Source organism: Schistocerca nitens, chromosome 5 (assembly GCF_023898315.1).
Source record: "Schistocerca nitens isolate TAMUIC-IGC-003100 chromosome 5, iqSchNite1.1, whole genome shotgun sequence".
Lineage (NCBI taxonomy): Eukaryota > Metazoa > Arthropoda > Insecta > Orthoptera > Acrididae > Schistocerca > Schistocerca nitens.
Window position 1 is genome coordinate 256,586,677 of NC_064618.1, and position 27,592 is coordinate 256,614,268.

The 27,592-nt window shown below is 43.9% G+C and overlaps 1 protein-coding gene across 1 annotated transcript in view; it reads right to left on the reverse strand.

The window, feature by feature from the left end:
- Positions 1-27,592, reverse strand: part of LOC126260373 (lutropin-choriogonadotropic hormone receptor-like) — a 341,279-nt gene that overhangs the window by 44,859 nt on the left and 268,828 nt on the right. The window contains exon 10 of the mRNA XM_049957702.1: positions 19,993-20,223. Within this exon, the coding sequence (XP_049813659.1) occupies positions 19,993-20,223 (231 nt within the window). The remainder of the gene's footprint in view (positions 1-19,992; positions 20,224-27,592) is intronic.

Consider the following 27,592-nt stretch of genomic DNA (forward strand, 5'->3'; position numbering starts at 1 on the left):
CTCGCTGCTGCAAAAAGCACCACGTTCACATGGACTTGGGATGAATTTTCGCGAATGCCACACCAACCTGGACTTTGAAGCAAATAGTTAAAGTCTCTACCACGATCCTCAACTGACCGCCACATCCCCTTACCAACCCATGTTCATGCACTGAGCTGTATTAACGTTTACTAACGTACATTAACTTTTATGACACTTTCTCTATAGAAATAAGTGAAATTTGAATTTTGGCAGTCACTTTGTCTTTCGCTACCAACATAAGAAAACTGTGGCAAACAAAGCTCACCTCCACTAACCTGTCACCCGACCGCCACCTACTCCTAGGGACTGCTGGTAAAAGGACTCAGCCTGCACTAGACTGATCGAGAGAAGAAAGACTTTATTTTATTTGCCAGCACTTTATTTACCGTTTAATTATATTCATCACAGAATACACGCTCTGACATGTCCCACAGCATACAGACCTGCAAACTACTCCTACATAACTCATCTATAAGGCTGTACACACACGCTTGCTAATTGTAAGCTGACAGAAAAGTCACTGCACAGCCTACAGACGTGTGTAGTACACCTAAATACTTCAAAATATTTACGCCCATAGAACCGAACAACTCTTAAATTGTCTAAATAATAATACATCTGAAATACCCTGCTCACTAATCGTACACTAGTACACAGAACCACTGATAAAGGACCCCCCCCGACAGCAGATTATTACCCATGATGTCCGCAAACAGCGTGTTCTCCACTAGATCTAGCACTCAGTCCCACCACCAGACTACTCTTTCATCCTTTTCCTGACGTAAACCAAGATCCTCTGCTTTAAAATTGCGCAAAAACCACTCAGACTGCGCTGTGCTGCTCGGGGAAGTAATTTGAAGGACTCCACTCTATTTATTCTGAGCCCTTTTATTTAGGCATGGAGTACATTTGTCACACAGTCACAAAACACCCGCACTGATCTGCCTGTGGTCATGTGTCACAGCCCACAAACACGTAAACATCTCCTAATTTCACCACACAATAGCAAACTGCTCTTAAATAATGCAGTACACAATATCCGCAGACGAACTCTGTACTCTTAAATTCTCCAAATAAAGCACAGCACAGTCCACAGACCTGCTCGCAAACTATTTCAACAGATGCACCCAAACACCTTCACCCAATACCCTGCGCCCAGCTGCCAAACCGACCAAAAGTCTCTGCTCGGCCTCCCCCAAACATGACCTCGTCACAGTCGCATTCGCGTCTAACACCGGAGAAATTCCGCCTTCTGCGAGGCGTGCATGTACACAGACATACAGAAAACAGAGCAAGCGCTCTGCGAAAGTGACCGTGATTGGATACGCGTGTGTTACATTAACAGGCAATTTTAGAACTCAGAACGATAGGTGATAACGCGGTCGCATGGATGGATCTGACATAAAATCGAAAGGAATGCGAAAACTGATTAGGGCATAGGTATAAACTAACCTAATATACACCGAAATGCGGTGAAAATGAGGAAGTACTTGCTTATCTTCTGATTCGCACGGAGCAATTTGTACTTGGAGTCAAGTATGCGGCAACATGAGGAATGTGGGAAAACGATGACATTGAAGCGAGCGGAATCAGGAAGGTAGTCAATTTTTTTCCCGTGGAGTTCGTTTTACAGTGTATGTCTATTGAGGTAGCAGTGATACACGCGTATTGACTACTGTATTTGATGCTTTTCAGGAGGACAGAGAATCATTTCCGTCTAAACTTAATTGCATCTTTGTTAAAGGATAACAAAGAGTGTACGGGATGATCGATTGAGATAGAGCTGTAACTGGGTACGATTTAAACGTTGACTGATTTATTCTAGAGAAGGACAAGTCGCTCAGGGTGAATTTTTTTTGCCAGTGTTCTATTTGGATGCATCAGTCACGTGATATAGCCTGCGTTCTAGTCGTATACAGCCACGTGTTCCGTATGTGGTTTAAAACACTGTCTACTTGCGATCGTTAACGGTGAACCCTTCAGTCAGCAGAGGACTTCCATCTCATGTGTGATGAAACTTGACATATTCCTCTAAACGCACTTTGATTCACGCGATCCCCACCCTGTCGCATCGTTGGTGTAAAATCGAGACTTCAGAGTCATAACTAAGTTAGCTGTGGGTGCTTGTGAGGCGCTGCAATCGTTGTGTACACATTTGCCTGACAGATGGTATGTTTACAGTGTTGGTGACGGAATGACTTGTAATTTTAACATGATGGCCGCTGCTGTTACGCGCATCTGTTTTCTTGTAGGATGTACGGCCCGCTACTAACTGTCATCTTTATATAGACCTGATGGAGTAATAGTATAATTTCTGATTCGTGATCGGATGTGATCAGTGGGCACTACACGTGTCCGCAGGGCTATACTGCGCTCGTATCATACAAAGCAAATGTTTTACGATTGGGGAAAGATACCTCAGCGTAGGGGAATCGGGAAGAATGATGTATGTCTGACAGGATGGAAAAGTAGGCGATCTAAGATTATCGCCCGTTTTTAAGTTCTGAACGTTCTAGTCTCAGGAGTGCGTGTGTTTATGTTCTCTCTCTCTTACCAAAAGCTTCGAGGCACCGATCCTACAATCTAGAACAATACTTTACACATGATAGATTGGATGGTTTACGTAAAAATGTGTCGAACTACGTTATGTATAAATATCACTCGGTTCTTATTCTTCTTAACTGTATGCTATTACATTAAGGCAATTTGAAATCTGTTATTATAGATCGATATGGTGTGCTAAGCTCCAAGACTAGGTCACATCTCGATAAATGTGGTGCACTTGGAGGGGTTAGGACTAGGAAAGCTCCATTCAGTCAAGAGAAGTGGAGTGTAGCTGTATTCGTCTGCTCGGTTGTGGATTAATGGGGCAGTGATGTTGCAGTGTAGGTTGGTCAATGCCCAGGTGAGGATGGTCTTTTAACGTAAGATGGCGAGATTGCTCTGTGACCGCCATACGCACAGAGATTGATCGAGTGCTATGCGCGAGGTCTTAGAAATATGTATAGTCTTGTCTCGTATACTTTGACCGTTTTTATGTGTTAGAGAATTTAGTGTGAATGGACGTACTGAGCAGTCATCTATCAATGCTCGCAATGATACTTTAAAAGTAGAGTAGGTATGGTTTAGCTATGATACTGAAATTAGGAAAACATGCTGTCACTTGATTGGCCGATGTCGGACTTACTGTAAAATTCGCGATATCAGCTGTGATGGATAATATTACAGTAGATCAGTGGTGTCTTCTCCATCCCATCCGTGCATTGGGTACCACATAATGATTGAGTGACAATGCTTGTTTGAGTTGGGGGAACTTATTTTGGTTGATGGACCGCCACTTCTGGGGTTCCTAGCACCGTAGCACCGAAAACGGTGATCCGGTACTTGTGTGCAAAATGAGCAATCACTAGAAATGGAAGGCAGAGTTATCATCTATTCGGTCACTGCGACATATGAGTTTAAATGTAGGGGCAGTCAATCACTTTTGGGGGGTAGTTTGGAAAGTCGCTACAATGCCGCCAGGCTCTTCTAGTTTCCTTATGTTGTAGCTGTCCTTTCTTTAAAACCATTCTGTGTTATGCTATCGACTGTAAGAATATGATTTAAAAGGTGATACTTATAGTTTCCGGTGAGAGGCTGTGCATCAGTCCGTGTTAATGTCTGCTTAGAATCAGACACAGACTTGCAAAGTCGCGGCAGAAAGACGAAATGTTCGGCAGTGTGCAAAAGCTCGTTAGAAAACAGTGTTTGAACAAGGGTCAGAGGTAGCTTCTCATTCGCTTAGAGTATGGGTGATCAAACTTTAAAGTGGTCTCTGCAGCGTCTGTATATTTAATATGATCTTGTCCACACAGGCAGCTGCAGTTTGAGGCGTCGGATTTGCTGAGCTGTTAGGAATTCTTGGATGGCCGCACTCTGAGTTATTCGGGGAGAATATTGTGAATTCCGTTTGTCCGTGCTGGAGGTGGATCGCATTGGTGCCTTCGTGACTTGTAAATAGGATGAGCTTTTATAGTTGGTAATTTCTTTTCACTGTTTGATGGTAGAGAATAAAGATGATAGGATGCTGAGGATCTGTTGTACTTGTATCTAGTTTGGGACGTACAACACTGCGCGCATTTCCGGCGAATGGTCAAAACAAGGTCCTGTTGCAGTAACTAACGTCGTTCTGTTTCTAGACAGGCTGCAGAAAGTAATGGATATGTCTTTCTCCAGCTTAAATTACAGAGATGAGATGCGCAAAGGTCTGGAAATGGGATCAGCTAAACGATGTGTAGGGCGTGACATGAGGTAAACGAATTGTATGATCTTCTGCCAAAACTCAAACTAACCACAAAAATCGGACATCTTCAATGACGCCCTCTGCCGGTGGCGATGTGTACTAACCTAGTTGGACTCCGGACCTCGTCGCGAACACACGCACATGATATAAATAGTAATAAACAATAAATGATAATAAATAATAATAAATGATCATAAATGATAATAAATGTTAATAAATTATAATAAATAACTGGAGCAGCTGTCCAAATGCAGAGACCTGTTGGAATGTAGCGATCTGTAAGAGTTAACTTTGCTGTCCTCTAGACGACAGAGTAGCGAAGTAATAGTATGTGTTGGGGGGGCTTTGGTGATCAAGTCAGAATATGAGAAGATGATCGATTAGGGTTGGAGAGTTATTCGATGGGATGTAGGTTGTTTCGTTGATTACTTCTGCATATTTGCTGTCTTTATTTAGTTGAGTGAAGATCGAGTGTGGTGCGTTGGATGCACGCTTGTCTGTTCTCTAGACCTGGGAAGGACCTTAGTTGCCCTGTAAATTATAGCGAAGATCTCGAATATGTTACATGTCTGAAAACGGCATTCGAGTGTGGAAATATCATTTTTCGTATGTTTGTTTATAGTTAGTGAGTGGTTTACAGCACGCTGCACATGGATAAAGTTCGGGGTTTATAGAGAATTAATTTGAAATATATATGTTGGGAATTTTGATGAACAAGCGATCGGTAGGATGTAGCCTAGTGGCTGATATTGAGAAGCCCGCATCTCGTGGTCGTGCGGTAGCGTTCTCGCTTCCCACGCCCGGGTTCCCGGGTTCGATTCCCGGCGGGGTCAGGTATTTTCTCTGCCTCGTGATGGCTGGGTGTTGTGTGCTGTCCTTAGGTTAGTTAGGTTTAAGTAGTTCTAAGTTCTAGGGGCCTTATGACCACAGCAGTTGAGTCCCATAGTGCTCAGAGCCATTTGAACCATTTTTTGATATTGAGAAGTACAGCTAAAATTGTGTAATGTTATGGAGAAAGTACGTGTGTTCTTGTAGTCTATGAGTCTGGGGATGTTTGTAGAAAAGTGGACACACAAGGAAGGAGAGGCAGCAACGCGTTAGTGCTGAGGGGGAAGCGATCCCTAGTTTTGTGGAACAGTTCTGAGAGTGTCTTCGGTCCGCTGATGTAAAAGGGGATGTTACAGCTGAGTGTCGAGTCTGTACAGAGAAAGAGCAGGTTGACGGTGCTTCCCTAGGAATGGAGAGCAGTGGGGCATATAAACGGTGTAGGAATAGGGTAATTTTTTTCGGGTGCTGTAGAGATATACATGATAAGTGCAATGTTTCTTTCAAATATATATATATATATATATATATATATATATATATATATATATATATATATATATTGCATTGTAAATTTAATGTGGGTTACAATGTGTTGCGTTTGTATATAGTGCATTGTAAAGTTAATATTGCTTATGTTATGGGATGAGTAGAAATGATGACTGTGTGTGTCGTATCGTGCAGGAGGTATAGATTGAGGGGACTGTGGGTGCAATTTAGCGATCTCTGTAAAATAACAACAGAAACTGCAAGAAAGAAATGAAAAAGCTGGATAGTACTTTGATACGGGATTGATCACTAATTCAGTGGTTAAATTAGATAAGAGAAATTAAGAAGTCTTGATTGACTGTGTGGTGGGATATAGGAGGGGTCATCTGCATATGTTGAGAGCATGAAGGCTGAAACATTAGGGGGATTGGGACAGGGCATTATGTTGGTAAAGATGTTGTGATATGGGACGAATTTCCATGCACGCAGAAGATTAGACATGTAGAAAAGGAGCGTTACCTATTTGTGGTAAACTACACAATTTCGAAGAGGTACGTTTGGCAGTTTTTTTAGTGAGCAGGCGAGTAGTAACTGTTTTCGAGGTGGCGTTAATCATATGTGTCAATGAGCTATGGGTTATGCTAACAATAGACGTGAAGGCAGGTCCAGACCTGAGACGCCGGCGGTATGCATGAGAAGAACAATGCAGCTTTCGCATGTGTCAGAGGAGACTGCCCTTCTGGTCGGCTGTCAAGAGCGCGCGGAAGCTGAATTTGGCTGGGAGCTCTGGATCCGCCTCCCACCGACCGCACGCGCGCGCCGCCAGCCTTGGAGCGTAATCTTCGGCGCATAGATGATATGAATTTCTCCGGTGTTAGAGGCGAATGCGACTGTGACGAGGTCATGTTTGGGGGAGGACGAGCAGAGACTTTTGGTCGGTTTGGCAGCTGGGCGCAGGGTATTAGGTGAGGGTATTTGGGCGTGTCTGTTGCAATATTTTGCGAGCAGGTCTGTGGACTGTGCTGTGCTTTATTGGGAGAGTTTAAGAGTACAGAGTTCGTCTGCGGATATTGTGTACTGCATTATTTAAGAGCAGTTTGCTATTGTGTGGCAAAATTAGTAGTTGTTTACGTGTTAGTGGGCTGTCTCACATGACCACAGGCAGATCAGTGCGGGTGTTTTGTGACTGTGTGACAAATATACTCCATGCCTAAATAAAAGGGCTCAAAATAAATAGAGTGCAGTCCTTCCTTACTGCCCCGAGGAGCACAGCGCAGTCTGAGTGGTTTTTGCGCAATTTTAAAGCAGAGAATCTTGGTTTACGTCAAGGAAAGGCTGAAAGAGTAATCTGGTGGTGGGACTGAGTGCCAGACCTAGTGGAGAACACGCTGTTTGCGGACATCATGGATAACTGTACTTTGATAATGATCTGATGTCAGTGGGGTGTGCTGTGTCGATGGTTCTGTGTACTATGTCAGTTGGGACCGTGGACTGAGTGGCGAATACAGAGGGTGGTGGTGCTGTCTCTCTCTAATTGTTTAAATAAGGACTGGTGTATGACTTTTGAAAAGTTGACGATTAGTGAGCAGGGTATTTTAGATGTATTATTATTTAGACAAATTAAGAGTTGTTCGGTTCTATGGGCGTAAATGTTTTGAATTAGTTAGGTGTGCTACACATGTCTGTAGACTGTGCAGTGACTTTTTTGACGGTTTACAATTAGCAAGCGTGTGTGTTCAGCGTTATACATGAGTTATGTAGGAGTAGTTTGCAGGTCTGTATGCTGTGGGACATGTCAGAGCGTGTAATCTGTGATAAATAGAATTAATCGGCAAATAAAGTGCTGGCAAATAAAATAAAGTCCTTCTTCTCTCGATCAGTCTATTGCAGGCTGAGTCCTTATACCAGCAGTCCCTAGGAGGAGGTGGCGGTCTGGTGACAGGTTAGTGAAGGTGAACTTTGTTTGCCATAGTTTTCTTATGTTGGTAGCGAAACACAAAGTGACTGCTAAAATTAGTTAACTTATTTCTATAGAGAAAGTGTCATATAAATTAATGTACATTAGTAAATGGCTCTGAGCACTATGGGACTTAACAGCTATGGTCATCAGTCCCCTAGAACTTAGAACTACTTAAACCTAACTAACCTAAGGACATCACACAACACCCAGCCATCACGAGGCAGAGAAAATCCCTGACCCCGGCGGGAATTGAACCTGGGAACCCGGGCGTGGGAAGCGAGAACGCTACCGCAAGACCACGAGATGCGGGCGTACATTAGTAAACGTTAATACAGCTCAGTGCATGGTCATGGGTTGGTATGGGGATGTGGCGGTCGGTTGACGATCGTGGTAGAGACTTTAATTATTTGATTCAAAGCCCAGGTGGGTGTGGCACTCACGAAAATTCATTCCAAGTCCAGGTGGATGTGGCGCTTTCTGCAGCAGCGAGGTTAATTAATTGATTAATTTAATTAAGTAGTGATGTGAACTTTGTGTTTTGTTAAATTGCGGAGATATGTAGGTTGGGGTGAGCGATGGTTCACGCATTCGCGTGTGTGTTTTCGGGACGAATTTGGATTAGGTAATAGCACTATGTCGATTGAAGAACGAGACTTGCATGATCTGTTAACTTTGAGAAGGTCTTCGTAGTGAACACACGTGATGGACCGCCTGGTGTGACGCACGCATCGGCTGGTTCCAGCATGTCAAGCGAAAACATGTTTACAGGGTCCAGCGGCTAGCGCTGGCAGGCTCCTGCGTGCCGGTGAGCTTTGACGTGGACTAGGGGAGTGCGTGCCAGCCGACACACAAACAAGTCGACGTCAGCCGGCCAGGGGCCGCCCCCTCTGCTGGCGACGATTTGAACTAACTCAGTTGGAGTCTGGACCGAGTGGCGAGCGTACTGGGTGTTGCTGCGATCTCAAGGATATGTACTAAGTTTGTTGGAGAACAACTGATGACTGTAGTGCTTGAAATAAAGACTTGAGTCCTTTTCCTTGCAAAATCAGAGGATGTTGACTATTTCGTATGTACGATCGATTATTGTGTTGGAATTTGAACTTGTGATAGATTTTTGCTATGGATGTAACGCAAATGGCTTTCTTCCCGCCGAAATCGGACATCTTGAATAAATAATAAATCAAAATAAATGATAATAATAATAAACAGAAGTACAGTTTTCAAGATATTATCGCGTCGGAATTTCAATTTGGCGCAATTTTCTTGTGGAGGTAGGGCAATAATAATAATAAATAATAATAAATGATAATGATTGATAATAAATGATAATGAATAATAATAAAGACAAGTACCGTATGGTTTTTGCATCCATTATCGTGTTGGAATTTTAATTTGGCGCCAATCTTTCCTGAATGGTTAGGTTAGTGGACATTGCAGAATTGACCTATTTTCCAGCCAAAATTCAAATTTTGCGCCAATTTTCTGGGGGTTAGGTTAGTGGAGGTAGCCCAATTGGCTTTCTTCCTACCGATATCCGCCATCTTGAATGACGTTACAGCAGTACTCTCTGGTGGCAGGGGTATGAACTAAAACAAGGATATGTACTAAGTTTGATGGAGAACAACTGATGACTGTAGTGCTTGAAATAAAGGCTTGAGTCCTTTTCCTTGCAAAATAAGAGGACGTTGACTATTTCGTATGTATGATAGATGTTGTTGCAAACACATGTGAATCATATAAATAATAATAAATAATAATAATTGATAACAAATGATAATGAATAAATAATAATGAATAAGAATAAAGACAAGTACAGCCCGAGAACTATTCACCAAGTACAGTCTTGCATGCATTATCCTTTTGGAATTCAAATTTCCCACCATTTTTTCTGGAGTGTCAGGTTAGTGGACATAGCCTAATTGGCCTATTTTCCCGCCAAAATCTGCTATCTAGAATGACGTCATGCACTGTTGCCAAGTCTACACGTCTCCATCTTGGATGTCGTCATCGCCGCCATCTTGAATAAATTTGGCAACAATGCAGAGTGGCGTGAGACGAACCTTGTCCTACTACTGACGTCTTGGTCATAAAGTGCTTTCTCATAACCTGTTCCTTGCACTCTGCTCACACACATCGGCTCCACTGCCTCTTGTGAGATCATCTTGCCGTACTCCAGCGGTACCCATGGTACCCATAAGACCCCGCAACATAGAGAAGGCAGATATCGATCTTCACTGGGGGCCGTAATGCTTCGGTGGCATAGTGCTACTCGCCTTGTATACTAACCTGTCTCCCAGCAGCGTGTCCATAACTTGTGGATGACAGATAAGGAGACATTGGCATTTGTAGGAACACGAGGGAAAATCCATCCTTCTTGGTTCGAACGTATAGACCTTGCAACTTGTACTCCATTAAGATGTCGCACTGCACGTTTTGCACGTTTTTGGCCAAATGCAATATCCACAATTGAGAAATATCGTCGTCTGTGTGTACTATGAAACAACGGAACACCCGTCACTCACTTCCTTCTGACAGGTCACCCGTAACTGTAATGCATAACACATCTGATAGATGACAAATGACTTCAGTTCTTACATACATTAGAATCTAAGTTCTCAGACTATGCAATATGGCCACAGAATCGCCTGTGTCAAAGTAGATTTCACATACCAGACGTTGATAGGAGTGTTCTTCTAATTCTTTTGAGCAGTATATTCCCTTTAAAAAATATTGCAGCCACAAGTCAGATTTACTACCATCATTAGATGAGCTGTTGAAAATAAAACAAAACCGCCATTATAAAATTCTAGGAAACTAAATTACAACTAAAACTTGTCTTATACGCAGCCATATACAGAGGACGTGACTAAATTTCTTCTACAGACATCGAGGACACGTTCCTTCCACCAATACATTGAAAAATGTCTGGTAAACGTTGACTATAAAATGCTTAGCTTAAGAACTATGAGCACTTGCTCATATTCGCTAGTGTAAATCCATCTCTTCCACTGAACAAATGCTCTTAAGGTATGTATATTACATCCAATGTTTGCTATGCCTATCCTCAAAGTATCTAAAGGGAATGTAGTCACACAGTGTATGCATCCGAATCATTACAGCTTGCTACTATCTATCGACTTCCCTAATTCGTTTCGCAACCAACAAGCGGACTTATTGAACGCAGTTTTCCGAAATTCCTTCACCAGGAAAGACGAATGGAATATTCCATAATTTGAAACACGAACACCTGCTAGCATGAGTTTCTTAGAAGTAGATACCTTAGGGGTTGCGAAGCAACTCAAATCGCTTGATACGGGCAAGTCTTCAGGACCAGATTGTATACCGATTAGGTTCCTTTCAGATTATAATGATACAATAGCTCCCTACTTAGCAATCATATGCAACCGCTCGCTCACTGATACATCTGTACCTACAACTCGGAAAATTGCGCAGATCGCACCAGTGTTTAAGAAGGGTAGTAGGTGTAATCCATCGAACTACAGACCTACATCACTGACGTCGGTTTGCAGTAGGAACGATCTATTGATACGCAATCAGCATGGTTTCAGAAAACATCGTTCTTGTGCAACGCAGCTAGCTCTTTATTCGCACGAAGTAATGGCCGCTATCGACAGGGGATCTCAAGTTTATTCCGTATTTCTAGATTTCCGGAAAGCTATTGACACCGTTCCTCACAAGCGCCTCCCAACCAAGCTGCGGGCCTATGGGGTATCGTGTCCGTTGTGCGACTGGATTCGTGATTTCCTGTCAGGAAGGTCGCAGTTCGTAGTAACAGACGGCAAATCATCAAGTAAAACTAAAGTGATATCAGGCGTTCCCCAGGGAAGCGTCCTGGGACCTCTGCTGTTCATGATCTATATAAATGACCTGGGTGACAATCTGAGCAGTTCTCTTAGGTTGTTCGCAGATGATGCTGTAATTTACCGTCTAGTAAGGTCATCCGAAGACCAGTGTCAGTTGTAAAGCGATTTAGAAAAGATTGCTGTATGGTGTGGCAGGTGGCAGTTGACGCTAAATAACGAAAAGTGTGAGGTGATCCACATGACTTCCAAAAGAAATCCGTTGGAATTCGATTACTCGATAAATAGTACAATTCTCAAGGCTGTCAATTCAACTAAGTACCTGGGTGTTAAAATTACGAACAACTTCAGTTGGAAAGACCACATAGATAGTATTGTGGGGAAGGCGAGCCAAAGGTTGCGTTTCATTGGCAGGACACTTAGAAGATGCAACAAGTCCACTAAAGAGACAGCTTACACTACACTCGTTCGTCCTCTGTTAGAATATTGCTGCGCGGTGTGGGATCCTTACCAGGTGGGATTGACGGAGGACATCGAAAGGGTGCAAAAAAGGGCAGCTCGTTTTGTATTATCACGTAATAGGGGGAGAGTGTGGCAGATATGATACGCGAATTGGGATGGAAGTCATTAAAGCAAAGACGTTTTTCGTCGCGCGACATCTATTTACGAAATTTCAGTCACCAACTTTCTCTTCCGAATGCGAAAATATTTTGTTGAGCCCAACCTACAAAGGTAGGAATGATCATCAAAATAAAATAAGAGAAATCAGAGCTCGAACAGAAAGGTTTCGGTGTTCGTTTTTCCCGCGCGCTGTTCGGGAGTGAAATGGTAGAGAGATAGTATGATTGTGGTTGGATGAACCCTCAGCCAAGCACTTAAATGTGAATTGAAGAGTAATCATATAGATGTAGATGTAGATCGCCACCATTCAGTACTCGAAATGGATTGTAAAAACAGATCCATTGGCGGCAATACTACTCGCCTTGGCCTTGGAAAAACTAAGCCGAGAGCCCGTCGAATTAAAAAAGTGGAGGTGGTGGGAGCAGACACAACAATCCTGCCGTTGCTCGTGATGTTTCGATTCTTGGCGACACTCTAGAGCAGGCACGCGATTTGTCCACAATGCGAAGAAAATTGGGATCATAAATTACCTCGTCGTATCACGCCGTCAAGATCTCTTTCCCTCCATTCTTGCTGATCGGCATATCTCTGAGCGAGTTCCAGTGCTCATGCACCCTGGATCCATACTGACTAATAAAATCCGAGCGAGGTGGCGCAGTGGCTAGCACTCTGGACTCGCACTCGGATGATGGTTCAAACCCTCGTCCGGCCATCCTGATTTAGGTTTCCCGTGATTTTCCTAAATCCGTTCAGGCAAATGCCGGGATGGTTTCTTTGAAATGGGTATGCCAGACTTCCTACCCCATCCTTCCCTAATCCGATAGGACCGAAATCCTCGCTGTTTGGTCCCCTCCCCCAAATCAACCAACCAACTAATAAAAGTGAAGTGATGTAAGAACTGTATCAATGAGAAATAAACATTAATCGGATGTTCTTTAGTCTGAACTAATTATTCAGGTCGCGTCTAATATCGCAGAAGAATAAGATTCAGCTGCAAGTGACCCTAGTATGTCTGGTACTTTGATATGATTGTGAAACTTGTGCGACATCAGCAACAACTGAAGAAGCAATTTCTGCCCTCCAGTGGAAGGTACTTCGACACATGTATATACCCATCTACAGTACTGTGGAAGGTAAATTGGTACGAACAATGGAAGAAGGCCTGTACCAACGGATTGGAAAGCCACACATTAGCCGAATGTTAGGGTACCAGAGGCTATACAGTAGTTTGGCCACATCTTTTTAGCTGATGGATCCCCGACTAACCGAGTCCTCCCTTCTCAATTTGCTGGAAAACGTCCTTGGGGACGTCCAAGGACGCGATCGAAGGGTCGAATAATGACAGTCCTTAGAAAAGTGGAGTAAAAACCGGTAGATGATGAAGCTAGAGACCGGCAGTGACGGACTACCATCTGCAGTAGATATGTGCTCTGTTGTGACTCACTCAATTTCACATTTTACTCTGCTTTTGTACGCTTATATGTTCCTTTATATGTCTTTTCCTTCTGTGTTCTTTTTTTTTACTGTAGGCCATAAAGGCACGTTAATGAAATAAATGGTTCAAATGGCTCTGAGCACTATGGGACTCAACTGCTGTGGTCATCAGTCCCCTAGAACTTAGAACTACTTAAACCTAACTAACCTAAGGACATCACACACATACATGCCCGAGGCAGGATTCGAACCTACGACCGTAGCGGTCACGCGGTTCCGGACTGCGCGCCTAGAACCGCGAGACCACCGCGGCCGGCAATGAAATAAATGATGATCACGATGCCGATAACGAATCATACACACTTGAATAACTTACATTGTGGGTCGTAAACCGATGAGTCCCGGAGAGATCCATTGTAAATATCTATGAGGTCTGATTGCTCTAACTGTTTTGAATGGACGAGAGATTCTTAATTGGATATAGATTTGGGAGCAGCAGAATTTGGCAGCCCATGGATACAAGTGCCATTTATTATCTATTATTTATAAACATTCAGTCTTCTTGGCGATAAATGTTCATCTTTGGTACCTCGACGATTGCGGCAAATACACTGCTGCAGCCCATCCTACCGCAGCTGTCCTTTCATTGTCGTTCTCGTCGCATCCTGATGTTGCGACAGGCCCCTTGGATTTATCGTGTAACCGAGTCCATAGCAGACCCGTCCGCATCGTTTGTTGTTGTCCTTGGGAAGGCGGCCAAGTGACTGTCGGACGACCTAGTGAGCCGGTGACGGTCGTGGCGGCTGCGTTATAGCTACAGCTTACGGCAGCGTCAGACAGAGTGTGGAGGTCACAACGTCGGCCAGCGTCTGACGGTTAGTGGCTGTCCCAGATATGAGGGGGGGGGGGGGCGGATTAGGCTTAAATGCTGTGGTGTCAGGAGTCTGATTATGCCAGAGAGATAGCACTGCTACAGTCTGGAACCGCGCGACCTCTACGGTCGCTGGTTCGAATCCTGCCTCGGGCATGGATGTGTGTGATGTCCTTAGATTAGCTAGGTTTAAGTAGTTCTATGTTCTAGGGGACTGATGAGATGTTAAGTCCCATAGTGCTCAGAGCCATTTGAAGCATTTTTTGATAGCATTGCTGAGGTCGTGACGAGGGAGTTACACGAATGGTGTGAGAAGATTCGATCACTGCCTCGCAGAAGTAGGGGGCTTGGTAGTGACTCGCTGCTGAGCGTGCTGTTTCGGAACGGGTTGTTGACTGCGGAGGTTAACACAGAGCTGCGGCTGATTCATTACACAACTACAGGCTACGTAATTGTGTGAAGCTGGTAACTCTTAAGTCGCTGCTGTAATATTAAAAATATTCACAACATAAAATTGATCGTGAAAGAATAACTTCTCGAAGCGAAAACTAATAACCAAGGGCTTAACGTGGGGTGTAATTAAGCAAGATGCGCGCGTAGTACGGTCAATGATGCTAGGCTGCAGACGCGATCCGCGTGTAGTAAACTAGTGTATGGCTGGCGCAGAGGCACGCTAACCAACCAGTAAGTGAGAACTGAGAAATCAGCCTGCTATTAGACGAGTGCGAGCTATCAGAAAAAGGAACACTGACTAAGAGAAAGGCAAAAAAAAAACCCACACCATAACAGGTCAGAAAACACTTAGAAAAAGGCTTTGTGAAGGAAGTCACTCTGTTCTTTTAACAAACTATCTGGGTAAATATCAAGACCTTGAGACGTATCCAGCGGTATCTAGTCCACATTTCTTTTAAATATGAGAATCAGAAGCCGCTTTTCCTGTAGTAGTTTATAATGAAAACAGCTTACAAATGACTACTGCAAATTATACAGGCTGAGTCACTAACTATTGCCACCAAGAATAACTCCAAAAGTATGATAGGAGCTGACACGTTTGTGGGACAAAAGTTGCACGGGACAACGGGGGCCATAATATGACGTTACTTTTTTGTTGCTAGGTTGGCTCGCTTCAGAGATGTGAAGGTCAACTTTGATTCTTTAAATGGGATGCTATAGTCTGCTACTTATTTTCTGATAGCGACTATCCAGACGAATCTAATAATGTGTAACAGTAAGGTCTTTGAACGTCAACGAAGGTCATAAAGGTGGCATGAACGTCCGTTTACAGAAGGTGTTCGAATTGATGACCATTGGCGTCAGTGCAGTGCTGCAATCTTCTTATCATGGATTGAGTGGCATTCCTTATCACATCGGCACTTATGCTCTGACAATTCTCCCTGGTATATCTTCAGGTGTACTTGGAACGTCTTTATAAACAATGTCTTTTACGAATCCACACAATAAAAAATCCTGAGGCGTCAAGTTTGACGAACGATTCAGCCACGACACAACTCCTCCGCGTCCAATCCAACGATTTGGGAATTATCTCTGCAACTCATTTCTAGCCATCAGTGAAAAATGTGTCGGGCACCCATCGTGTTGATTCCACAATCTGTTCCTTGTGCCTAATGATATTTCTTCCAATAACAGACCTAATGTTTCTTGCAGGAATGTGGTGTTCCTATCATTAACATATCCTTCGATGAAATAGAGGCCTGTAATTCTGTCCTCAAGAATCCCACACCATACATTCACCGATTACGGGTTTTAGTGGGCAACTTGCCGCAGCCAACATCGATTTTCAGTTGTCCAATAATTCGTGTTATGCAAATTAACATTTCCATGATTCGTGGATTTAGTTTCGTCAGTAAATAAAATCAAATTAATAAATGTGTTGTTCCCCTGAATCTGAAGTTGAGCCCATCGGCAGAATTCAGTGCGACGCATACAATCCGTATCTGTTAATTCTTGGTGGAGACTGATATGGTAAGGATATTTATGGCGATGCAGAACACGAACAACACTACTCTGGCTCATGCGAGATTCCCTTGCGATTTGACGCGAACTAACACAAGGATCTCGAACCACAGTGACAATAGTACCAATCTCCATTTCCTCGCTAGTAATTTTCCTTTGCCGGAGATGTTTCCGATGCGTTAAAGATCCAATTGTTCTCAATTTATCATGCACATATTAAAATCTACGACGCGTAGGGTGAGTACGTTGAGGATATCTATGAGCGTACAAGTCTGTAGCTTTCACTAAATATCGTTCGCATTCTCTGTAAATGAGACGCATATCGACTTGTTCTTCGAAGAAATACATCATTCACATTCTCTTGATTTCATGATAGTAGTCTTTCCGTTCCTATTAGTGTTGTATTGCGAAACCGTCGAATGATGTTTACATGTCAGTGGCACGTTAGATAGATAGGCAGTATTCAGCGAATACTTTTCCCACCATTTGTTTTATGTGGGCATTCCACTTAGCATCGCTCTGGATAGTTAGTCCTAGATATTTTACAGTAGATACTGTTTCCGGCTGTTTGGCATCAATAGTGTAGCTGCGCCGTAGTGTTACATGTATTTATGTTCAGGGTCAATTACAGCAACTGTGTACTGCGCTGCCTTAGTTTGCAAGGTTTCAGTTTGTGCTCGCTTCTGTGAGCAGATGATGCTCACACACCAGTCTGAGTGCAATCAGAACTTGTGTCTGATAGTACTGGTTCCGGTTCAGCTCGAGACACAGTACATACGACAAGTCTGAAAGACTATACATGTCAGAGTACTAGAGTTTTCCCCACACTTCCACTTGCGTATGCATTTCACACATATGTTGAACTCACCTGATCCTTCCGATTTCTGTGTCCACCTCTCCTACCTTTTTTTGTCCATCTCACCACACTGCACACTTAGTTCTACTAAATATTCACTCTCCACTACATAAAGTTTTCTGCGTGACACCTAGGCAGCAAGGGGCTGCAGACCACACGATAAGTAACTTCCAAATAGTATGAGAGAATTACCAGTAATTGTCATTCCACTTGTTGACAGCCGGCCGGAGTGGTCGAGCGGTTCTAGGCACTACAGTCTGGAACCGCGCGACCGCTACGGTCGTAGGTTCGAATCCTGCCTCGGGCATGGATGTGTGTGATGTCCTTAGGTTAGTTAGGTTTAACTAGTTCTAAGTTCTAGGGGACTGATGAGCAGAGAAGTTAAGTCCCATAGTGCTCAGAGCCATTTGAACCATTTTTGAACTTGTTGACATCGCAGCACTATTCGCTGCGGAACACTCCCTACAGTGTGGTAATGGATAGTAAGTTTGTAATTCCAGAAATAAGGTAAATCTGACTCTAATATTATTTGCTGATACTAAATCTTGAAAGTTCGCTTCGAAAACAAGCCCTTCTAGCCCAAGCTGCACGTGGCAAGTTACCGATTTAATAGCCTGAGAATCTTCTAGTGTTTCATTATGTTAATTGAAATAACTACTGACCGATTAGTGGAAAATTCTAGTACTCCACCTGCCACACGTTATTTTATGCAGGCGGCGCACATAAATTTATACCAAATCTGTGATACGTCAGTCGTCAAGTCGCTTTGAGTCGAATTATAAAAATTTCACTTGAAACAGTCAACTTCATAAATATTTATAAGACATTCAAATTATTCTTTCCACAAAATTATGTTTACCAAAAACAGCCATCCGATGCATGTGACTGTTACTTCCTTAAAAACTCGCATAGTCTGGCAGAGACGCACTATGAAGACTCCTAGACATACACCGTTCACTCTGACTGATCGACGTAGACTTACTAACGGCGTTTTTGTGTGTGTGTGTGGGTGGGTGGGTGGGTGTGTCCAAAGTTCCACCATCTGTTTGGCTGGACATCTGGGGTGTATGGTGAATGATTCAGGGTAAACTTTATTTGCTCTTGAGTAGGATCTTGGGCTCAGGGATCGTTCGACCCTGTTATGGTTGTGGTTACTATGTCTATATTTTATTGTCGGTTATACAGTTTCCTCCTCTATAGGGGGAGGTACGTTCACCGTGTCACACCGTTTTGGTGCCACGGAGCCAGCATATTCGAGTTGCATTGAAGTGGGTCGAAGTTTCTCGTCCTTGTCAAAAAGTCTTCTGGTGGGCGCTTAAGACTGTTCGTTTATGAAATTTTGCTTATATCTGTAGATCGCTCAAAAATCAGGTGAAGGATTATTTTACTGATCACAAATGACGCCTTTCGGTACTAGCTCCATCGTCAGGAATTCCAGCACAAAGGTAGTACAAGAGCGTTACCAGTTGTGCACATAATATGAGAGGACTGACTACTTACTCGAACGAACAGTCATAGCTTGGTTCTCATGTGTACTTCCGTACTAGCGAGCATTGGATAGAGTTGGTGCAAGAGTTGTAGCAATTTCACCCGCTTCTCCCTGACGTGTGGTGTCAAGAGTAGCTTGTTGTCTAGAGTGATCCCGAAGTATTTAACACGATACGTCCACTTTAAGGACGATTGTGGACGACCAATCTGTACTAAAGTCTTCACAACTATTAGAATATCATCCGCGGACGCGGACGCTTGAGGAAAAACTGAGTTTTCTCGCAGCGAGCACTTCATAAAAGGTCAAAGGAAGTCCCGTGCTTTGTACAAATTGATGTCAAATTTTTCCATAACAGAGCGTAGTTTCTTTGTTACGACGAAGTTAGTGAGAGTACTCTACGTCTATAAATATACAAGTTAACTTTTTGCGGTTGGTGCTGCTGTAGAATTTCACACCTGAACTATTATAATTAGAAACATAAAATTTGGAGCGGGATTGTTATTTAATAAATACCGTGCTGAAATTTCTGGGATCTACTTCGAACCGAAATGGTACATAATTTACTTTTAAACTGTCTATATCATCATAGCTACACGCTATACGTAATGGCTTGGAGCATTATCCCTTATTCAGACATGGAGTTCCGGGCCAGAAGTTTTTGTAACTTTGAGCAACTAAAAATTATGCAGAAAAGCTATTTTCTAGTGAGCCATTAACTTTACTAGCTTGACTCGACGTGTAATTAACAATTTCTACACATCTGAACAAATTACTTAACTTTTAATTCATGTTACTTAGAGATAATATTAATAACGTGCTAGTACACAATTCCGCCCCGATAACTGAGTGGTCAGCGCGGCGGTTTGTCACGCCAAGGAGCGCGGGTTCGATTCCCGGCTGCATTGGAGATTTTTCTCCACGCAGGGACTGGGTGTTGTGTTGTTCTCATTTCATCATTATCAGTGGAAGGCAACGGGAAATCACCATTGGAATCACTTCCCTAGACGCTCATGCGGTGGACCTATCTGATGAGACTTCCCCCATGACAAGACCTGCCGTAAGGCAGAACACAAAGTTTCTTTCTAGTACACAATGTTTAACTATCTGGCATGAGATACAATCAGAAGCATTGTGCAGCAAGTGGGAGAGGCGATTCTACTTTTTCCCAGCGAGAAAGGTGATTCATCAATTCCGCTGGAGTGGAGAGGATAACCGCCAAGCGAAACTGTTGGAGAGACGCGTCAACCGGACGTTAGGTTAAAGACAAAGGCAACAACAAATTAAGAACAAAAAATGAAGAGAGGCATGAAGAAGCTGTCGCTAGCGCTGCCGTTGGCTTGAGCACGCACCTTGTCCTGATGGAAGGTGCCGTCGAAGCCGTGGTGAGCGCTGCCATCGCCACCGCCTCCGCCTCCGCCTCTGCTGCCGCCGCCGCCGCCGCCTCCCAGCGAGTCCTCCGCCCCCGCGCTGCTGGACCAGTTGCCGGCCCAGCGCCGCTCCCTGTCTGACGGCGTCGACGGCACAGACGCCGCTTCCAGTCCCTCGTCCGAACACCTCTGCTTCATCTCTTGCATGAATATCTGCACACCCAACAATGCTAGTTCACCATCTAAGGCCGTCACTAGCCGCTCTGCCAACGGGGACGTTGTCACATTTTGACAGTTTTATGACTCTGGAATGAAAGCAACACAATGTTCCTTATGAAGGTGACTTAAAAAAAAATGGTTAAAATGGCTCTGAGCGCTATGGGACTTAACATCTGAGGTCATCAGTCCCCCAGAACTTAGAACTAGTTAAACCTAACTAACCTAAGGACATCACACACATCCATGCCTGAGGCAGGATTCGAACCTGCGACCGTAGCGGTCACGCGGTTCCAGACTGAAGCGCCTAGAACCGCACGGCCACCCCAGCCGGCGAGGTGACTTCGCTATAGTTCTTCGCTATAGTTCGCAATGTGTCATAATATGTAAAGTATCGAAGTCGTTTCTAACCCCGTGGTGTAGTGGTAGTGTCTTTGATTAAGTCCTCGGCCTCGGGTTCGAAACCCGCCACCGCTTGAAATTTGATTAATAATAAGCATTGGTGGACGAAAACTTCCGGCATAAGAAGTCTTCCTCATTCTGCCAATGGTGTTGTCGAAGAGGACGGTGGAGCGGACAGAGGTTCAGGGCACTCTCTTGTCCTTGGAATGGGAAATTGCCCCTAAAGGTGGAAGAATCTGCAATGCTCAACGGCATGACGACGCAGAAGGCAATGGAAAAAACTGCTTTAAGGACACATTACGTAATTCCACAGTACATGTGGCCTGTTCCTGAAAAATGGTCGTGATGATCTCTTCATTGGCAAAAGATTCTGGGATAAACCCCCATTTGAATCTCCGGGAGGGGACTGCCGAGGGGGAGATAACCATAAAAAAACAGCATAATCAATGAAGGAATAACGTTCTGTGAGTCGGGGCGTGGAATGTCAAAAAGGTGAATGTGGTAGGAAACTAAGTAAAAACTGAAAACGGAAATGGAAATGGAAAGGCTCAGTCTAGATATAGTATGGATCAGTCAAGTGAAATGGAAAGAAGACAAGGATTTCTGGTCAGATGACTACAGGGTAATATCAATGGCAGCAGAAAACAGTGTAATGGGAGTAGGATTCATTATGAGTAGAAAGGTAGGGCAGAGAGGGTGTTACAGTGAACAGTTCAGTGGTAGGTTCTTCTTGTCGGAATCGACAGCAAACCAACACAGACAACGATAGTTCAGGTACACATGCCGACGTAGCAAGCTAAAAATAAAGAGATAGAGAAAGTTCAAATGATTCAAAGGCTCTGAGCACTATGCGACTTAACTTCTGAGGTCATCAGTTTCCTAGATCTTAGAACAATTAAACCAACTAACCTAAGGACATCACACACATCCATGCCCGAGCCAGGATTCGAACCTGCGACCGTAGCGGTCGCTCGGCTCCAGACTGTAGCGCCTAGAACCGCACGGCCACTCCGGCCGGCAGATACAGAAAGTGTATGAGGATACTGAAAGGGTAATAAAATTCATAAAGGGGGACGAAAATCTAAGGCATGGGGAACTGGAATGCAGCCTAGGGAAAGGAGTAGAAGAAAAAGATACAGGAGAATATGGACTTGGGACAAGGAATCAGAGAGGAAAAAGACTGAGTTCTCGTACTAAATTTCAGCTAGCATTAGCTAATACTCTGTTCACGAGTCCGCTCCAATAGCTGAATAGTCAGCGCGTTGGAATGCCATGCAAGGGGGCCCGGGTTCGATTCCCGACTGGGGAGGGAAATTTCTCCCCTTAGGGACTGGGTGTTTTGCTGTCCTCATCATCATTTCCTCGCCATTGTCTGTGCGCATTGGCGTCGCATTCTATAAGACTTGCACTTGGCGGCTGAACTCCCCGAGTGGGTACTCCCGGCCATTGAAGCCATACGCTCATTTCCATTTCCATTTCTGTCCACGAATCAAAAGACGAGGAGGTATATCTGGAATAGACCCGGCGATACGCAAAGATTTCAGTTGGACTACGTCATAGTCAGACAGAGATTCAGAAATCACAAACTGGATTGTAAGCCGTACCCGGGAGCAGATATAGATTCAGAATCACAATCTATTAGTGATGAAGAGTAGGATGAAGGTCAAGAGATTAGTCAGGAAGAATCAGTGCGCAGAGAAGTGGGATACAGAAGTACTAAGGGATGACGAGACATACATGAAGTTCTCTAAGGCTGCAGATAAAGCAGTGAGGAATAGCTCAGTAGGCAGTGCAGCTGAAGAGGAATTAACTTCTCTAAAAAGGGCAATCAGAGTAGATGGAAAGAAAACATAGGTACAAAGAAGGTAGCTGCGAAGAAATCACGGGTAACGGAAGAAATGCTGCAGCTGATCGATGAACGAAGGAAATACAAAAATGTTCAGAGAAATTCAGGAATACAGATACACAAGTTGCTGAGGAATGAAATAGGAAGTGCAGATGAAGCTAAGACGAAATGGCTGCATGAAAAATGTGAAGAAATCGAAAAGGAAATGATTGTTGGAAGGACCGACTCAGCATACAGGAAATCATAAACAGCCTTCAGTGACATTAAAAGCCAGGGTGGTAACATTATGAGTGCAACAGGTAATCCACGGTCAAATGCAGAGGAGAGAGCGGATAGATGTAAACGGTACACTGAAGGCGTCTATCAGGGGAGAGATTTCTCTGAAGTGACGGAAGAAGAAACAGCAGTCGATTTAGAAGAGATAGGGAACCCAGTATTAGAATCAGAATTTAAGAGAGCTTTGTAGGACTTAAGATCAAATAAGGCAGAAGGGATGGATCACATTCAATCTGAACTTCTAAAATCGTTAGGGGAAGAGGGAACAAAAGTACTATGCACGTTGTACACGTTGGTGTGTAGAATGAATGAGTCGCGACATACCATTTGATTTTCGGACAAATATCATCCACACAATTCCGAAAACTGCAATAGCTGACAAGAGTGAGAATTATCGCACAATCAGCTTAACAGCTCATTCATCCAAGTTCTGACAAGAATAATGTACAGAAGATTGGAAACGCAAACTGAGGCTGTGTCGGATGACGATCGATTTGGCTTCAGGAAAGGTAAAGGTACCAGACAGGCAAGTCTCACATTGTGGTTGTTAATGGAAGCAAGACTAAAGAAAAATCAAGACACGTTCATAGGATTTGTCGACCTGGAAAAAGCGTTCAACAATGTAAAATGGTGCAAGATGTTCGAAATTCTGAGAAAAACAGGGGTAAGCTATAGGAAGAGACGGGTCATATACTATATGTACAACAGCCAAGAGGGAATAATAAGAGTGGACGATCAAGAAGGAAGTGCTCCTATTACAAAGAATGAAAGACAAGTATGTGGTCTTTCGCCCCTCCTGTTCAATCTGTTCATTGAAGAAGCAATGGTGGAAATAAGAGAAGGGTTCAGGAGAGGAATCAGAACTATGACATTGCTATCCTGACTGAAAGTGAAGAAGAATTACGTGATATGCTGAATGGAATGAACATCTAATGAGTACAGAATATGGATTGAGAGTAATTCAAAGAAAGACTAAAGCAATGAGAAGTGCGAGAAATGATTAACATCAGGATTGATCGTCACAAAGTAGATGTTAAGGAATTCTGCTTCCTAGGCAGTAAAATAACCAATAAAGGAGGTGCAAAGGAGGACATCAGAAGCAAACTAGCAAGAGCAATGAGGGCATTCCTGGCCAAGAGAAGCCTGCTAGCATCAGACATAGGCCTTAATTTGAGGAAGAAATTTCTGAGAATGTAAGTCTTTAGTGCAGCATTATATGATTGTGAAACATTTACTGTGGGGCAACCGGAACATTTGACATGTGGTGCTATAGACGAATTTTTAAAATATGGTGGACTGATAAAATAAGTATTAAAAATGATTTCTTATGGTGCCTGTAGTAGTTACGAAAACAGAAAATGTTACTGATGTCTTACCTACAACAGCTGAACAACCAAGCAATGAGAGTATCAATCCGTTTGACAAGTTGGTATGGCAATATGCCAAATGCGATTTCTGAGACAGAATTTCTTAAACGCAGTCCTGGGAAAAGCTGCTGCGAGATTGACATTTTGTACCGAAAGTTGGCGGTCCAACGATTACGAGGACATTTTCTCGTCACAGTTTGGATGTCGCTTGTCATACTGAGCCTGACAGTGAACATACTTTCGCTATCTGGGAGAGCCCCCATGAGAAACGAGTAAAATTATGACAGTGAAACTGCGCGTTTGATCTACTGCTGCCTGAAACGTCTCAGGTGGGATGTTGGCTGCTATCTCATCTTCAGTCTGTAGCGTGTGTTAGTGACCTGTTGATGAACTCTGTCCTTTTAGTAATCTCACACGGATTCAAATTTGATGACGTTGGTGGACACAGATTCCTCCAAATGTGTTACGTAGTAACTGAGGAAGTTCACGAGACAAGTGAGATGGTGCTCCATCGTGCATCAAAACTGGTAAGTGCAAAGCATCACTTATTGAGGAAATAGGTCACAGTAAGGTGTGCCGTTCACGCTGCATGTCCTTGGTCCTTAGTGTCCGAGTTCCTCAAAGCAAAATTGACCGTACATGAACCGTGCCCTGAACCCATACCACACTGTGACAGGGACTTCAAAAAAGTTCGTTGGCGCTGGCGATCCTCAAGTGCGGCAGATGCGAGTGTTCACTGCATCAGTGACCGTAAAGTGAGCTTCATCACTCCAACCGAGACCACATGTCGTCAACTTAAAGCCTTGCAAGAAACGTAAGAGCAAAATCTTTTCGAATGTCTGCATCGCCTGGCAAAGTTTGTGAGTAACGAGAAGTTTGTACGGATCCATTTCACAATTGTTTGCAGCACTTATCGAACGGCGGAATACGGAATGTTCAGCTGTCGAGACTCTGCTCGAACAGTGCTTGAAGATCGCACGTCGAGCATTCTCTGCCAGGACAATAGTAATTTCTTCAATAATTTGTGGCGTAATTGGCCGTCGATCTCTCCCAGGAGCAATTCCCAAATTGCCAATTAATTCGAGCTTCCGAATCACGTCCTCCAAGCTTCCGAATCACGTCCTCAAACCCGCTGCGGAATGATGTCCTCCCCGTGTTCCTTTAAAGTGTCGACCACTGGGAAGAGCAGCAGCACTATTGTTATCGTTTTGATGAAATAGCTTTACATGTGAAGCCCTGTTCATCTTATCCAGATCCATGTTGACTATATGCAACTGCAATGCGCACTGATGCTTGTGCATCAACCCTACAATGAGGTGACAAAAGTCATTGGACACCTAATATGGTGTCGCAGTTCCTTTTGCCAGGCGTAGTGCAGTAGCTCGACATGGCATGGGCTCAACAAGTCATTGGTTGTCCCCTGCTTAATTATTGAGCCATGCTGCCTCTACGGCCTTGCCGCAGTGGATACACCGGTTCCCGTGAGATGACCGAATTCAAGCGCTGTCGGGCGTGGCCGGCACTTGGATGGGTGACCATCCAGCCGCAATGCGCTGTTGCCATTTTTCGGGATGCACTCAGCCCCGTGATGCCAATTGATGAGCTACTCGACCGAATAGTAGCGGGTCCGGTCAAAGAAAACCATCATAACGACCGGGAGAGCGGTGTGCTGACCACACGCCCCTGCTATCTGCATCCTCATCTGAGGATGACACGGCGGTCGGATGGTCCCGATGGGCCACTTGTGGCCTGAAGACGGAGCGCATGCTGCCTCTACAGCCGTCCATAGCAGCGAAAGTTTACCGCTGCACGACATTTTGCAAGAACCGATTTCTCTGTTACGTCCCATATATTTTTGATGGGTTACATGACGCGCAATGTGGGTGGTGAAGTCTTTCGCTCGAACTGTCAATGTTCTTCAAACCACTCGCGAACAATATGGCCCAGTGACATGGCTGCTAATCGTGCCCCAGTCGCCAAACATCTACATCTACATGGATACTCTGCAAATCTTATCTAAGTGCCTGGCAGAGGGTTCATCGAACCACCTTCACAATTCTCTATTATTCCATTATGACCCTTTCCGAGTAGGATCAGTGCATGCATTCAGACCAGAGGATGTGCGACATCTCAATGATAAGTGGGCTCATGCTGCCAAGTTCTTTGTAAACTTGACGCGATTTTGTAATCACTTGATAAAGTCACATACCTTCTCAACCAATGATTCATCGTGTCCTTCTCCTCTTCTGGGTGACTCACTTTTTACGTCGGGCAGTGTAATATTTTCTTTAAAATGATTTCACCTCAGCGCGCGGGAAGAATGAACACCTATATTTTTCCGTACGAGCTCTGATTTCCCTTATTTTATCGTAGTGATCGTTCCTCCCTATGTAGGTCGGTGTCAACAAAACATTTTCGCATTCGGAGGAGAAAATTGGTGAATGGAATTTCGTTAGAAGATTCCGTCGCAACGAAAAACGCCTATATTTTAATGATGTCCAACCCAAATCCTGTATAATTTCTGTGACACTCTCTCACATATTTCGCGATAATACAAAACGTGCGGCTTTTCTTTGAATTTTTTAGATGTACACCGTCAGTCCTATCTGGTAAGGATCCCATACCGCGCAGCAACATTCTGAAAGAGGACGGACAAGCGTAGTGTAGGCAGTCTCCTTAGTAGGTCTGTTACATTTTCTAAGTGCCCTGCCAATAAAACACAGTCTTTGGTTAGCCTTCTCCACAACATTTTCTATGTTTTCCTTCCAATTTAAGTTGTTCGTAATTGTAGTACCTAGGTATTTAGTTGAATTTACTGCTTTTAGATTAGACTGATTTATCGGGTAACCGAAGTTCTTTTAGCACTCATGTGGATAACCTCACTTTTTTCGTAATTTAGGGTCAACTGTCACTTGTTTTGATCTTCTGATGACTTCATTAGGCGATAAACGACAGCGTCATCTGCAAACAACCGAAGATGGCTACTCAGATTGTCTCCGTTTATATAGATAAGGAACAGCAAAGGGCCTATAACACTACCATGGGGAACGCCAGAAATGACTTCTGTTTTACTCGATGACTTTCCGTCAATTACTACGCACTGTGGCCTCTCTGACAGGAAATCACAAGTCCAGTCACATAACTGATACGATATTTCGTAAGCACGCAATTTCACTACGAGCCGCTTGTGTGGTACGTGTCAAAAGCCTTCGGGAAATCTAGAAATACGGAATCGATCTGAAATCCCTTGTCCATAGCACTCAACACTTCATGTGAATAAAGAGCTAGTTGTGTTTCACATGGACGATGTTTTCTAAACCCATTTCCAGTCGCTGATCGCTTCATTTGTACCAGAGGACTCACTCCATTCCAGGTAAACATAGCGTCCACCAGCTTGCACAGTGCGTTGTTGACAACTTTGGTCGATGGCTCCGTCGGGTCTGCGCCACACTTGAATCCTACCATCAGCTCTTAT